Raw genomic sequence first — 15,926 nt, forward strand, 5'->3', positions numbered from 1 at the left:
TCTTGAGTCTTCAATAGTTCCTGTGATCGAGTGGCCCATAGGAGGAGAAAAGAACATTTAGAAGCCACAAATCCCTGAATATCCAGTTTTCTTCAGATTCAACTAGAACTTTCTACTTAGAAAGGGGTCAGAAAGTCATGTGGATTCTGGGTGTCCCTGGCCACCACCTGTCTGTTGTGTGACCTCGGGTGTTTTAGTGGCACACAGAAGTCTAGACTCTGGGCTATTTTCCAAAGCCAGCAGATGCCACTGACTCTTGATGCTCCCAGGACATGGGACAGTTTTGAAGCTGCCTCAGTTTCCCTGTGTGGGTTTTGTGTCCCTGGCTTCCTCTTCTTCCTCCTCTTTAGAGAGTCTGACCAGGCACAGATGGTCCAAATGGGTTTGGGAGGACCACCAGCCCCATCCACAGTCCAAGGTGGGTTGACTTAGCACTGTGGCCATCTTCTCTTGTATAGTCAACTCTGTGTTGTATGCGGCTGAACACGTCTCTCTGGCTGGTGGCCCCTCGTGGGACACTGTGGCTGGGTGTGAAGTTCAGTTCTGAGCAATACTGAGCATTGCAACTTCCTTGGAGTTACCCTTAGTACTGCCAGGGGTTGTCATGGGCTGCGTCTGATGATGCCTTGGGAAGTCCTGTGGCTCCTATTTGGCTGAACAAGTGAGTTCCACTTCACAAGAGACTTCCTGCCTTCTACCTCTCAAGCAATGGTGGAATCATCAATGGGAAAAGTGACTGACTGACCTGGACAGAGACACGTTGCCCCCAGAATAAGGGTGGATACCAACCACCCCTTCCTGGAGCAAGCTACTCACAGAGCCTCTGTCTTTTGCTATCTAGATCACAGTGAACCACTGAACTCTGGGGTTAGGAAGAAACATGGGGTGGCAGAGGTCTTAGAACCTTCTAGTTTAGAGACAGGAGCCTAGTGGGAAAGAACATTGGTTAAGGGCTGGCTGTCATCTCTCCATTTCTATAGCCATCATCTGGGGCCAAGGCTTGGGACAACCAGTCCTGTATTAGTCAAAGCCTAGCCTCATAATAACTTCATCTCTGATGTCCACCTAGAAACATCCTAGAGGAGGGATTTGAATCCCAGAGACCAGACAGTATTGAATATAAGCCCCACATAGAGACCAGGCAGTTTCTGGGACTCAGAAAATGCTAGGGATAAGGTAGATCTAGATGCATTCATTGTAGTCCTGATCTCTGATGGTCCTGGGACAGGAGATATAACGATCGTTGGGGCTCTCCAGGGGCAGTTGGAATGGGCAACAGGGGAGGTTGTTAGCTGGACTGGTACACACAAAGGTCCAGAGAAGAGATCCAGTCTCAAGTGTCTGGGGATGTCTAGAAGAATAGACAGACAGCACAGCATAAAGAGGGCCTTGGCACCTTGCGGTGATAGCTAAATAATTTAGGAGTCCTGCCGTTGCCTTCCCAGCTCTGGCCACACCTGTGCGGCTCCTCACCTCTACCCTGTGCTTCACCAGCCACTGCTCCCTGTCCCCAGTGTGGTTGGTTACTCTCTGGACTTGCATATCCTTCCTGGCTTGTGGGCGGGCATCAGCTGCAAAGAGACTTGCAAACTTGACTTTGTTATTTCCAGAGTGATTTCTCTTGCTGTTTTTCTGTGTGTCTGTCTGTCTGCCCGTTCTGTCCGCTGGTCCGTTATCCTGGGAACAGTCAGAAGGTCAGTTTGAAAGATCGTGTCTTCTCCAGCCCCCGAGGCATGGCTGCCAAGGGGAAGGGGTCTCCCCAGGCCCAGACGGTCCGGCGGTCCCCCAGTGCGGATCAGAGTCTTGATGACAGCCCAAGCAAGGTGCCCAAGAGCTGGAGCTTTGGTGACCGCAGCCGCGCACGCCAGGCTTTCCGCATCAAGGGTGCTGCATCCCGGCAGAATTCAGAAGGTGGGTCAGCACAGCATCACCTTCCCCAAGGCTGGTGGCTGATGGGGGAAGGACATCAATACTTGGCTATAGGGCACAAATGGAAATCTCTTGGAGCGGGGAGCTCCCACCTCCTGTTCTCTTAAGTGATGTCATGTAAGACAAACCACTTTAACACATACCATTCACCGGCATCTTATAATTTCATTACTTGCCATCTCTACAGGTAATGGAGAAAAAAAAATCCCTCTAGGCACCACCCTGGCTTTCTCTAGTCCAGTACTGGGCTCCATGCCTACTTCCCTCTACCTCCAGTCTGTGCGTGTCACATGATACTGAGCATCATATGGTCCATGGTGGCCATTTCCACATTGTGCATGGTGTCCCAAAGATCATTTATGTTGTCAAGTGTCATAGCTTTCTTCATTTCTTGGCTGAACAGTGACCACAATGTGGCTACCCATGTATCTGTTGGCAGGGATATCCTTTTAAACTCTCATGCTGTCCAGGCAATAGCTTTTGGAGAAGAACCTGAGAAAGGAGAGCTGAGGAGAGGCCTGAGGGTGGGGGTGGGGGCGCTCCAGTGCATCAAAGGCATTGAAGGGGTATCCTGGGGGAAGCCTGATTGGCCCTTGAGGCTCAGGCTGAGGGTTGTATCCTGTCATGATTGTCTGCTCATAGCCTGTGCTTCCTTCCACCCAGAAGCAAGCCTCCCTGGGGAGGACATCGTAGAGGACAACAAGAGCTGTAACTGCGAGTTTGTGACTGAAGATCTTACCCCTGGCCTCAAAGTTAGCATCAGAGCTGTGTGGTAAGGGAGCCCTGCTCAATCTGCACGAGAAGGCCATGTTCAGTGGCCTCACGGGGTCTTGCCAAGTCACCAAAGGCTGTAGCTACGGGGAAAGCACAAGGAGTCTAAAGGAGGACCTCTACTCACCCCAGCTTCTGTACCTGTCAGCTTGTTCCCAGAGGCTCAGGGAGCCCTGAGAGAGCTGACTAGACCTGAGAACTCCTGACTGTATGGATGAAATGGGGGACATGGGCAGGGGGTGTTTTCAGACAATCAACAACTGTCCCATACCAGTGGTTCCAAGGAGGATGGGACCTGTCTTAAGCTTGAGCACCAAGGGGCAAGGTGAATGGGTGGCCCAGTTGAGAATGGATACTATTTCCTATGGACAGTGGTCTTGGAGCTGCTCTGAGGGTAACAGGCAGGGGGATATGGGAACTGGCCCCTGGCGGAATAGCCTCTGTCTGGAACTCATGATCTGTCCATCCCTGCAGTGTTATGCGGTTCTTGGTATCTAAGCGAAAGTTCAAAGAGAGTCTGCGCCCATATGATGTGATGGACGTCATCGAACAGTACTCGGCTGGACACTTGGATATGTTGTCCCGCATCAAGAGCCTGCAGTCCAGGCAAGAGCCCCTGCCTGTCCAGTCTGGGCATGAACAGGGCCCTCCGGGACAAAACCAGGCATGGCACAAGGGGCACCAAGGGCTGGGTGACAGGTGTGCAGAACAGGGCCAGTACCAGCTTTGGAGGTCTCTTCCCACCTTGTTGGCTTCTTGTTGCTTTCTGCTGTGTTTCCACACTGTCTGTTTTTAGTATTTTTTCTGCTCCCTCTTTTCTCTTCCACTCACCCGCACTGTGGTGGCAAGTGTGTCTATGTGCGTGTCTACATGTACATGTGTATACACATGTGTGAATGTGTATAGGTGTGGGCATCTGAATATACTCATGTGTATGCTCAAGTGCATGCATGTGTGCAAATGTGCATATGATGTATGGGTGTATGCATGAAGCAGCATGTGCTGTGCTGTGTATGTGCCTATGTGTGTTCGTGTATGTGTATGCATGTGTGTGGTATGCATATACATGCTGATAAGGGAGAGTTTTTGTGACAAGATGAAAACAGGGCTTCTGTGGGCCCTGCTAGGCCCACAAAGACCCTGGAAGTATTCCTCCCAGATCTAATCATTTGTTCCCTCATGGTGGGGTTATACTTTCTGAGTAGGAAGCACATCAAAGCAATGACTGGGTTATCTGTGTGTGAGAATAGCTCATTCCAGAAGTTACACATACATGCATTGTATACCCATGAGTAAGACCACACACACACACACACACACACACACACACACACACACGCACTCAACATGTACAGGTGTATACAAACAGACCCATGTCCATGGTTGTCTGAACCCACCCTCAACAGCTCACAGGAACATATCTTCAGATGCACAACACACATGAGTGTGCGTTCCCCAATTGCTGACGTATACAGGTATGTGCACAGCCTATGTTCACAACTCTTGCAGCTTGTCCCCACCTCCCATGTTCCTGGCACATACCTTTAGCCACAGACATCATTCACACATGTGAGCATTTGTGACCCCTGTGAGAGCCTATCTCTTAAGGTGGGACACACCCTGCTTTTAAAGCCTGGAAGTGGATCATGGATTTTGGTTAGGCAGAGGGTAAGGACAAAAGAGACAGCCTGGGGGACTCACAGAAAGTTACAGCAATGGCCAACGTCAGGGGCAGGGCTTCTTGTCTATGAGCTGCTCTCATAAGTGAAGGCCAGAGAAATGGAGTGCAGCTCAAGCCGGAGCCTCTCACTGGCTTCCCAGGAGCAGATGCGGTGCCTGTGCTGTCTGTGGGTGAGTGAGAATCCCTAGCCTCTAGCTTAGCCCCGTGTCCATCCCCACAACTCTTTGCTCTACAGCCTCCCTCCCTCCACAGTTCCCTTTTCCTTCTCGTTCTGTCTGGGAAACAGACAAAACAGACTGCTAATGAGGATTCATGCTTCTGGCCTCTAGTGCAGGGTCCTGTTGCTCTGAAGCTGCAGAGCTCCTTTGTGGGACTTAATTCTCAGCATCAAGCCGTCCCATGTTCTACCTGAGGTCTCTTGGGCAGGCTGGACAGTGCTTGGGATATGGGGAGAGCTTGGCAGGTGTGAGGGCCAGAGTGTGGGTCCACTGTTCTTTTTTTCAGAAGAATTGCTGTTGTCAAGTTCCTTGTTTCTATGCATGCCCGGCAACTCGCCTTGAGTTGTTTACGATGTGTTCTGCTGGTGTCTCTCTTCTTGTTTACGCTGCCAGGATAGATATGATTGTGGGCCCCCCACCCCCTTCAACTCCCCGGCACAAGAAGTACCCTACCAAAGGACCCACGGCCCCTTCGAGAGAGTCACCCCAGTACTCACCTAGGTTAGGCTGCACTGCCTCCTCCCGCCCTGTCTGTGAATGGCCAGCCCCTTTGCTCTAGGCCGCATGATGGCAGCACCTCCCATTCTTCTTTCCACAAGACAGGGCACATTCAGGTTCTCTCTCTTCCTAAAGGGCATGTTAGGGAAAAGGCTACTCCTTGCCAGGGCTGGTAGGCAGTACCTTGAGTCCTCCATCTACAGGAACTGCCTTCCCCTGGATTTCTCCATGACGTCTGCTAAGGCTGCTGAAGCAGAGGACCTCAGTGGATGTGGCACTGTGAGCTTGACCAGCTAAGGCCCTTCACACCTGCTCATTCCTGGGGTGACCATCATGTCATGTCCATGGCCCTGACCTTGGCTCTGTGTAGATAAAAGCAGATGGGGATGCTTCCCTGGTCCCCTTCCTTATATGTGAGATGCACCTGCCAGAAGAATATATGAAGTCTCAGGATGTAGCTGAGTGGTAGAGCACTCCTCTGTGCTTACCTGGCCTAGGGTAACACACCAGACATGTGTAAGGCCCTAGGTTCAATTCTCAGCATTGCCAGAAATAAATGAGAAAATCTCCACAGGACTCCCAGCACCACACTGACTGTCATTTCTGGTGTCATTTCAAGTTGCCATCACCATCATTGATGTCATTGATTTAAAAAAAAAGATGACAGCTCACTTTACCCTGCCCCTCAGCTGATTGACAGATGGCAGATTGGGGCCAGAAAGCACTCAGATGGCAAAAGGCAGCTTTGACATGGTTAATACAGGCTTCACGGTCTTCTGGCTACCCTGGGACCACTCACAATTCTCTGTGTCCCTCTGGCAGACCTGATGGTCCAGGAAAAGTGAACCTCTCATGAGCATGCACAGGGAAGGCAGGCAGACACTTCCCCGTCTGTCAGCTGGGGACAGAAGCTGGGAAGCTCAGAGAATTTGAAAAATTGGAACTGACAGGTATAGCATCTGTCCACTCCTTGAGCCAGGGTTGCTGTTCATAAGGTCAAAGGTCAATATGATGAGTGTATTAGTTCATGAGGGAGGGACCCTGAGGGAGCAGGTAGGGAACAGCTCGTGGTCAGGTGACATCCAGACGAAGAGTGGGCTATCTGCCAGTAAGACTGAGGCCTGTTTAGTCCCCTGGGTCTTGCTGCTAGTTATGGCAACTAGCCATCCAGGCCATGAGCTGGGAAAGCCCCTCACATCTCAGAACCCCCTCAGCCTCCTCCTATGTTGCAGCTACAGACACACAGGAAAGGTCTTAACCCAAGAGGTGAGAAACATCTGGGGGATTAAATCTGGTGCCCCAGCCTGAACCTCAGGGAAGGAAGTTGTACAAGATTCTTAGAGGACTCTTGCCTGCTACCTTGAAGCAACTTGAGGCCCACCCTGAGATCCATCAGGCAGACGGCTCGTCATGTGGCAGGAGTGAAGGGGCTGTGCATCTGTGCCTGGACCGTGTGGACATTGGGACATCAGGGAACCTGTTCCCTTACCATTGCCACTGACATCTGCTTGGAGCCAGAAGGTCCCTCCTGCCATCCCTCCCACCCTCTTTTGCATGAGCCCAGCATGAGCCCAGTGGAGCATGCAGAGGCTGCCCCTGGCTGATCAAGCCTGAACCTTCCTCTGGAGTTGCCACAGAAGCAGGCAGGGCAACCCAGTTTGTAGAAAGTAAGGGGGGGTAACCTGCTGACACGTACCTGCTGGAGTGTGTTTTGTGTGTGAGCCACACGGTTCAGCTCTAGGGCCCTCGCTCAGGCATACTCTGGGTGCGTAGGGCCTATGGACTCTATACAGGTTCTTTATTTTTAAGCCGCCTGCAGATCCCAGCCCAAGCTCACTCTTGTGACACTCACCAGCCCTGCCACAGCCCTATATTCCTGCATAACAGGTCATGGATCTGCTGGTGCCACACTGGGCAGATAGGAACCCAATCCTTCCCTTGGTATTATAGCATCTTTACTGATCTTCTCAGTTGAGTTTCTCATCTTGCACAACACTTACAAGTGCACACCCTCTCTCACATGGGTGTGAGCGTGCCCCCATATGTGAGCACACATGCATTACACTGGCATGCATCAGCACACTCATGTGCATGTATCCCACCCACACACCTCGATCCCACAAAGACCTGTTGGCAGCACTCATCTCTCCCCTGGTTGTACCTTGGCAGTTTCCTATGTGGCCTTTGTCTCCTTCTCCCTTGTCCTGATGCATGGAGCTGACACTCTCACTGCTTCTGTTGTCCTTGCTGCACACATTTAACACTATCCCTATCATACCCGTTGGGGTCCAAGGAACTCCGTGGCACATTAATGTTGGAGTAAAGCTGTCTGGGAGTGGGTACTTGGGTAAAGACACAACCTCTCCTACTCTGATCCCTTGGCTGGATGCCCACCAACCACCTCTGATCCCCTGGATCTCAGTTTGCTGTGACACCAGTCAAGGCCTGGGAAGAGCTATGAGGCAGGACTGATGAGGGTAGAGCCGTGCTAGGGAAGAGCGGGGAGTGGGCCCTGGGGAGATTTTTCCCTTTACTCCTTGTTAATGTGCCAGATCCCACGGGAATGGAACAGATAGGAAACAGGACCCAAGGTGTCAGGAGGCGGCCTGAGATTACGAGGCACCAGTGTCCATCTGCCTGGCACCTACTGCCCCCCGGTCGGCTCTGGACGGGGCTTGGAGCCCAGATCTGGGGGGCTGTGGGTTAGCCCAGGAAGAAGGGGCAAGGGCCTAGTCACACCCTCTCAAACTCATATTTGGGGGCTGGGTCTCTATTCCCGCTAGAGTGGACCAGATTGTGGGGCGGGGCCCAACAATAACGGACAAGGACCGCACCAAAGGCCCAGCGGAGACGGAGCTGCCCGAAGACCCCAGCATGATGGGACGGCTTGGGAAGGTGGAGAAACAGGTGGGAGAGGCTTGGGAGGGGAATGGCCTCTGCTGTCTCCCAGTCTTATTTTGTTAGTCTATGGTAGCTGAGCAACCCAGGCATAAGGGTAGATGCAGCAGGAGGTGCAGAGTTGTGTGGAATGCCCCTTGATCCCCTATGAAATCCTGTGATCTTCCACTCTTCCTCTTCTCATAGTCAGTATCTGGAGATTGGAAATTCCTAAGAGGGGTAACTGTTGGTCATGATATGCACTGGAGAGTCCTTCAGCAGGGGCAACCACTGCAGAACTTGCCAGAAGTTGTACATGGCCTATTTCTTCACCCTCTTTTCCTTTCCCAATATCCACCCCCCCCCCCATTCTCCTGGAAATGGATCCTTAGGGGCTACCACAGGAGACCCTTCTGTGAGCTGGCCTGAGCTCAGGCACACACTGACCAGTAAGCTCAGCATTTGAGCTGTTGGAGTCTGGGGTAGAGAAAGGGCAGCTCTGGGGTCCCTTCCTCTGCCCCCTTTCACCTGGGTACACCCTGGGTCTTCTCCTCAAAAGCCCAGCCCAGCCCAGCAGCTGCCATTCTTACAGGTCTTGTCCATGGAAAAGAAGCTCGACTTCCTGGTGAGCATCTATACACAGAGAATGGGCATCCCACCAGCAGAGACAGAGGCCTATTTTGGGGCCAAGGAGCCTGAGCCGGCACCACCCTACCACAGCCCAGAGGACAGCCGTGACCATGCAGACAAGCATGGCTGTATCATTAAGATCGTCCGCTCCACCAGCTCTACGGGACAGAGGAACTACGCGGCACCCCCAGCCATCCCCCCTGCCCAGTGTCCTCCCTCCACCTCGTGGCAGCAGAGCCACCAGCGCCATGGCACCTCCCCTGTGGGAGACCATGGCTCACTGGTACGCATCCCACCACCCCCTGCGCATGAGCGGTCGCTGTCTGCCTACGGCGGGGGCAACAGAGCCAGTACCGAGTTCTTGAGGCTGGAGGGCACCCCAGCCTGCAGGCCCTCTGAGGCTGCCCTGCGGGATAGCGACACGTCCATCTCCATCCCTTCAGTGGACCATGAGGAGCTGGAGCGCTCCTTCAGCGGCTTCAGTATCTCCCAGTCCAAGGAGAACCTGGATGCCCTGGGCAGCTGTTATGCAGCTGTGGCACCATGCGCCAAGGTCAGGCCCTACATTGCAGAGGGAGAATCTGACACAGACTCAGACCTCTGCACACCATGTGGGCCTCCCCCACGCTCTGCTACTGGTGAGGGCCCCTTTGGAGATGTGGCTTGGGCAGGGCCCAGGAAATGAGTCTGGGCTGGGCTGCTGGCCCCATGCCACACCCACTCTTGTTCAGTTTTAGAACTGGAGTTCCAGGGCCTTTCTTAAAGTGACAGAGTGACATAGAGTAGTGTGGGTTGTAAGGATGCTCATGGGATCTGGCTCTCAGGGTTCATGTGGAGTGGGGATGAGGCAGGGCTCCTTAGCACACACAGTAACATTTTATAGAAGTTCTTTTCCAACCAGGAGAGGGAGGTTGAGGCCGGGCCCTGGGGGCCCTGGGAGCTACCTATGGCAGCAAAGCTAGCCCTACCTAGTCTTCTTGGGGGACATATTGCCCTGTGAGTGAGGAGGGACAGCATGATGGTTAGCACCTGTGAGTGGGGGTGTGGCTGGGAGCAAGTACACAGGACATAGTGGCAAAACAGGCATGTCTCCTGCTGATGGCCAGACCTGGAGCCTGTGGGTCTCTCAATTTAGGCTGGAAGTTCAGAGGTATAGTAGGTTGCTGGAAATGGCCCACTCTCACACCTGACTGCTTATCCCTCTATCCCTGACTGCCCCAGTAAAGCATTACCAGGCCCACTGTTTGCGTGTGGTTGGGTAATGCCCCTCATCTGTGAGTACCTAGCTAGAGAGCTGCCAACATCTTCCTCCCTCTTCCAGGTTGTGTGGATCTTTCCGTGGGAGCCATCCTTAGGTCAGAACCCTTTTCCTGGAGCTGAGGAAGGGGTGAGGCCTTAGGGACCAATCTGGAGCTTAGAATTGATCCTTAGACTCTCCTGACTTCCACCTCTTAGGGGAAGACTCAACTCACAGCCTTTTCTGTAAAGGTTTCTTCAGCAGGTTCTGGCTGGCTCATCCCTGGCACTGTAGCCCAGGAGGTATGAGTTGACACTTCATGGCCTCTGCTCTTTCCTGGTGTGGCACTGGCCTCCAGGCTGTGGCCAGCACTTCAAGAGAACCACCAGATAAGCAGACCAGCATTGTCCTTAGCCAGGACACCTCCTTGCCTGCTGCCCACTTGGCTCTACAGATTCAGGCAGAGCTAAATGACGTCTTCAAACTGCCAGCTCTTTCTACACGAGAGCGTGGCCTTTGAGCCTGGTCAAGGATCCTTCCCACAGAAGCTGGCCATCCAGTCACTAATAGGTCCCTGGTCTGTGGCCCCTGGTTGTTTGAGGAATTAGGACACCTTGTCCTCTACTCCGGTGAGGAGTAATCTCTGTCCATCATGTGAGTGGGCATCTTGGACCATCTAGCATTCAGCTGTAGAGGGAGACAAGGTAGAATAGAACCCTCAGTTGCGGCCCCATAATATCTGGCCCAGAGGTGCCCAGCATTGAATGATAACATTTTGGGGTGGGGCCCCCAGACTTACTTGCTCTCAGCTTTCCTGGTCACTGAGGGCAAGTGGTATACAGAGCTTGTGCCTGGGCAGAGCTCTATCTATTTCTTTCACCCTTTTGAAAAGTGTATTCTGGGAGGGGTAGAGGCAGTGGGGGGAGGGCTGTGCTCAGCAGGACGTACCCCATCCCTGAGGAGAGCTTGAGTCATGTCTCTGCCAGGGACCTGGGTATTTGGAGAGCTATGTCTGTTGTCTGCTGTAACCTTCATGTCCTCCCTGTCAGGGCTACTAGGATCTCACCTCAGGGTGCCTCTGTTAGGATCCAAGTGTGGAGCCTGTCTATGTTTGTTCCAATATGTACACATTGGTTCTCTAAGGCAGTGCTATAGTCAAGAACTTCTTGGTATGAGAGGTGTATACAGGAAGAATAGCTATACACTCAAGAGTCTTCTCTTGGTGAGTTGAGCCTGGGTCTGCGCTCCTCCATCTCTGTGTCAGGACAGGAAGAGTCTAGAGCAGAGGGACAAACACATCTGCCTGGACAAACCAACAGCCAGAGCACTCCTTCCTTAGACCTGGACAGACCACAGCTATCTCAGCCTCAGGGGATGTGGGAGAGGTTTTATCTGCCCTACATGCTCCATACAGCATGTCTTGTTTCATACGTGGCTCCAAGTCCTGTCCCCAGAGCTGCCACAGATACCAGAGCCTGGTGTGCCCTGAGCTGGGGTTTTGTGGGATGAAGTAGGTGAATAGACACCCCCTTCCCAGAAACCCTAGACACACAGAATTTATCAGAAGTCCTTCCTTACAGCAAGAACGAGATGAGGAGGCATGACTTCTCTGCAAATGAGGAACACTGGTCAAGTCTGCCATGTTGGCTACACAGAGGAAGGGAGTCGATCTCAAGGGGTGACATAGAAGCCCTGATGTGAGAGATGATGGAGCCCTTTCTTAGGGACAGATCCATGCTTAAACAACACAAATGTCCACTGCCTTGGCATCCCCACCCGCAAAGAAGCAAGACAGGATGGAGGCCAAAGGCTCCTACAAGAAATCTGTGCACTTTCTTGGGTGCACATGTGACCAAGTATGGCTGAAGGCCAATGGCTGCCCCATGGCAAAAATTTCCTCAGAAAACGTTTGTCCTAACACATTCCCTCACATGCCCACCAACACATGCCCATCCACTAGACACACATGTATATTCTCATAAGTGCACACCAAAATTTATCACATTTTCATATGCACACACAAGTATACATACGACAGGTGTACTTTCAAACATGTATTGCTTATTATACACGTGCAAGCTCACACACAGTTTGTCAGACCACACATAACAGGTATACATACACACATGAACACACATACAAACATATAGGCTTATAGGTTACATCCTATTCCACATTTGCACATACAGCAGGTACCCATTTTTATACCTGAATATTTACATATATGAACACATATGTATGAGTAACCTGTATGTATAATGTACACACACATGTAGGCTGTCTCTCTCTCTCTCTGTCTACACACACACACACACACCACTTTTTCTCTTGTGTCTTCCTGATGGAAGCTGCCTAGGCAGGGTGCACAAGAATTAATGGTGAATGTTCTAAAATGGTGAACACTGACTGGGGTCGGAGTCCTGGTTATCTAGGACTTCTGAGCAACAGTGGTAGAGAGTCCACCTAGAGATCATTGAGTTCCCACACTGCCCTCTCCCTGGACTAAGTGGTGACTGGCTGCAGGTACTGAGGGTGTGGCTAGGTCAGGGTGAGGGTAGTTCTAGTTCGTACTGAGGTCCAGACCAGTCTTTGCCTTGGGTTAATCTTGGTATTGGCCATTTCCCAGTGTCCTCCTGTACACATGCCGGCCTTGTTGTGCCAGGCTGTGATTGGCATTTCCTGGCTTGAGTTCCTGTCCCTTTTGATTGTGGCCTCTGGAAAGCACACTCTTGTCTAACAGGGCCAAAATACCTGGGCTGAGAGCCCATCTGCTGTCTTACCTGTGGTCTTGGCAGATCAGGTGTCCATTTGAGGTCATAAGTTAGCTCCTGGTTATGCTCTCATGTTTAGGGCCCTCACTGGAAAGCCCCATTTAGAAGCTGGGGAGTCACTAGACACTACATGGGCCTCCTCCTCGGAGACACTCTGAACTGTAGTCATCCTCAGATCCTAGACACAGGAGATATACATCCAGGACCACCTTCCACCTTTAATTCACTGGTTTAAGGTTCTTTCTCCCCTCGAGCTGGTGGCTCAAGATTCAGAATGTAGAAGAGGGGGCCACCCTGCCTTCTGCCTCCCCTACTGGATTTATCCTATATCAGGGGCACTGTGAAGAACACCCTTGCTTTTTGTAAAAAGAGTTGAGCCCAGAGAGGTCTTCAGACTTTCCCCCAGATGTCAGACTCTGGGACGGGGATGCTGTTCTGACACACGACAGCTGTGTCTTTCAGCTGTAAGCAGTGCACAGAGTAGAGGCTAATTCACTTGTCCATGACTCACACCCCAACATCTGAAGGACAACATTTATGCCTTTCCCTGAGGGAGGCCACACCCTCTTGAAATAAACATGAAAAATGTTGTTTGAACAGTGGGGCCCACTGTATGGGGGCTCAGAGGTGTCTGGCACACCTTGTATCCCAACAGGGTAGATCAGATTTAAGAGTAGATAATCTATACAGGGTACCCCTGAAGTCCAGGCTCACATGGCTGTAATCAGATACTGATGTGGCATCTGCTGCCCTGGAGCAGAGAGGTCAGCCCTCTCCCCTGAGACCTCCAAGGGCACAGGATGTAGGGTTTGGGGAAAGAAGTCCAGGAAATGTCTGCAGGCAAGTCTGTCTGGCTGTCCTAGGCTCCTGCTGTGTCCCAGCTGAGCTAAGGGGGTAAGAGCTTCTCAGAGGAGGTGTTAAGATGGCAATGAAGATTTCTAGAGGAGACCCAGGTGCCTCTTCCTTCTGAGGAATCTTCATGTGTGCTCAGCACATGCCCTGGGGCCTAGGGGGCCCAGTGTCCCTGGAAGTGAACAAATTTGGGCCACAGTTGGCTGAATTTTGCTTGTCTGTGAGGTAGTTCCGGCAATATGCCTTGGGAGGGGCACCAGGAAATGGGGTAGAGAAAAAGGCTTAGACCCTAGGAAGGAGGCCCACCAAACATCCAGAGATGCCTGGGTTTTATGTTCGTTCAGAACTCTGTCTGTGATGCTGGCGTTGGTGCCCTAGCTGACAAAGGAATCTGGGTCTGTCCCACGACCCATCCTGAAGTTCCCCTGGTGTCGAACCCTCTGTCAGAGAAGGGATAGTCTCTAGGCTGTGTTTCTGGGACTCTCAGGCAGGAGTGCACATCGCTAGTACCGCACATCCAACCGGGACTGGCTTTTACAGAGTTGTTGCCTTAATGTATGTTGAGGGACATTCACCAAGGTCACCCCTGCCTCTGCCTGATACAGACACTGGACTCCATCTCCAGGTCCTGCGACTGGAGAGGAGTGCTGGCATGACGAGCTGTCACTAGTAGTCCCACGTGGAGGGGCTCAAAGCTGTGACCCCTTTGACGTCACCTACCTGCCTGGGACGGCTCCATAGACAGTGCAGCGCACCCTGCGCTTCCAGTCCACACCTGCCCATTGCAGTCCTGTCCCCCGGCCGCAGCTGCGGCCGCAGCTTCCCCATCTGCGCTGTTGCCTTTGGCTGTCTTTGCACTTTTGTTCATGCTCCAAAGAATATTTCATAATGCCTTCATACTGATGTGCACCCTAGCCATTTTGTACGTGCCCTTGGGCCACAGCGACTGGCCTCCTCCTTTGGGCCAGCGTGCCGCCATCTGCACACGACGCTGTCTTCTAGGGATAGATGCCCAGGGAATGAACTCTAGTTTTCTAACGGACTAGCTGAGATGCTAACTTACTCAACGTGAACAGGATGATACGTGTGCTGTGTGGGCGGGCCAACGTGTGCTCGCAGGGAACTTTGGGGCAGGATCCTGCAGCAGGGATGCATGCAGATGGTTCTGGAAAGCTTTGCTGCCGCAGGGCTAAGTTCAGATGCCCAGTAAACCTGGGCACTTAGTAAAACACAGTGATTCAACCTGGAATGACTGGCCTCTTCATTTGCATGTGTCTCCTGACAGCTGGTATAAGGGCTGGGCGCCGGGCTGGGGAAGTACAAGTACCCAGCACTTTGACTTGGGGACTCTCAAGTCCCAGGCTCTGTATTTCCTAATAACCTAGGCTTGGCCACCCATCCTCAATAGGCTAATCTGTCAGGAAGGAATAAAAGCAGACAAAGACTTCTTCAGTATGACCACATAGGGAAGATCTCCTCACACCATATACCAAATCCATTTTCAATGTCTTGCCATTAGGCCTAGGATTAAATAGGGGCAAGAGGTATGTGTAACCAAACAGTTTTGGTCAAAGTGTGGTCCTGCCCATAATTCTGTCAGCTCCAGTCTCTCCTTCAAGACGGTTTGGCAAGTTGTTATGAAACAATATGTGAAATCAATTTCTTCCTCTGGCTGGTACCAGGCTTCAGGCTTTTCCTTCTCCCATTATCCTGAAGGACTTCCAAATCCAGGGATCCATTGTTTCAGTAGCCTGGTACCCAAAGGGAAGAGCACAGGTGTGCCCAAGCTCTGATGTCATCCTGGCTACTTTACTATTCTTGAGTGCCTACCTGGTCTCTTTTTACACCTCACCCCTCCTCTGGTTCCTGCATAGACTTCTGGTTGCCTATCCTCTGGCTACCCTGAACCTCAGGTGGAGAGGAGGTGGATACTCACCCAGTCTGTTCACTGCCTGAAGGTTGGTATAACCTGGCTACGGTGGGTTTCAAGAGGGTTTCATAGAATTCAAGAGGGGCTCAGGACACCTCGGGAGAGTCTATGGGGGCCATGTGTTTGTGTGGCTTAATGGATGAGTGCCAGTGCAGCCCTCTGTTTCTTAGCCATTATGATCAGTCTGAGTTTGGAAACAGTGAAGTGGCCCCACTCATTTGGCTTCCATCTTTCTGGGCAATAGCCAGTGTCCTGAGCTCCTCTTTCTGAACACGATTACCTTGATCTCAGTGGTACCTGCCTCATTGCTCTGATCCTAGAGGTCTCTGTGGGATTAGACTAGAAGTTAGGAGTTGGCTGTGCTGGACAGAGAAGCCCTGACTAACGAGCGAGAGTTGTTCACAGAGAAGCCCCGTATATGGGGATCTGCTGTCTTGTCCCTTTTCTTTGCTTGACTTTCTCCTTTAGGGCACCCCCTGCCTTACTTAATATGACCACTGTAGTAAGGCCAGTACATTTTCAGTGCACCCAG

At 51.9% G+C, this 15,926-nt stretch overlaps 1 protein-coding gene across 17 annotated transcripts in view; it reads left to right on the plus strand.

The window, feature by feature from the left end:
- The window catches only part of Kcnq2 (potassium voltage-gated channel subfamily Q member 2), a 60,227-nt gene extending 45,522 nt beyond the window's left edge, over positions 1 to 14,705 (plus strand). For 4 of the 17 annotated variants that reach the window (XM_085831548.1, XM_085831552.1, XM_085831550.1 and 1 more), the window contains 5 exons: positions 1,688 to 1,911; positions 2,593 to 2,701; positions 3,175 to 3,399; positions 7,881 to 8,004; positions 8,567 to 14,705. In XM_085831548.1, the coding sequence (XP_085687674.1) occupies positions 1,688 to 1,911; positions 2,593 to 2,701; positions 3,175 to 3,399; positions 7,881 to 8,004; positions 8,567 to 9,289 (1,405 nt within the window). In that variant the 3' untranslated portion in view covers positions 9,290 to 14,705. Of the gene's footprint in view, positions 1 to 1,687; positions 1,912 to 2,592; positions 2,702 to 3,174; positions 3,400 to 4,992; positions 5,101 to 7,880; positions 8,005 to 8,566 lie in introns of all 17 variants that reach the window. The other 13 variants (XM_085831556.1, XM_085831559.1, XM_085831565.1 and 10 more) reach the window with 8 other exon arrangements.
- The last annotated feature ends 1,221 nt before the right edge of the window (positions 14,706 to 15,926 follow it).

Source organism: Mus caroli, unplaced genomic scaffold (assembly GCF_978045245.1).
Source record: "Mus caroli unplaced genomic scaffold, Mus_caroli_1 scaffold_2, whole genome shotgun sequence".
Taxonomy (NCBI): domain Eukaryota; kingdom Metazoa; phylum Chordata; class Mammalia; order Rodentia; family Muridae; genus Mus; species Mus caroli.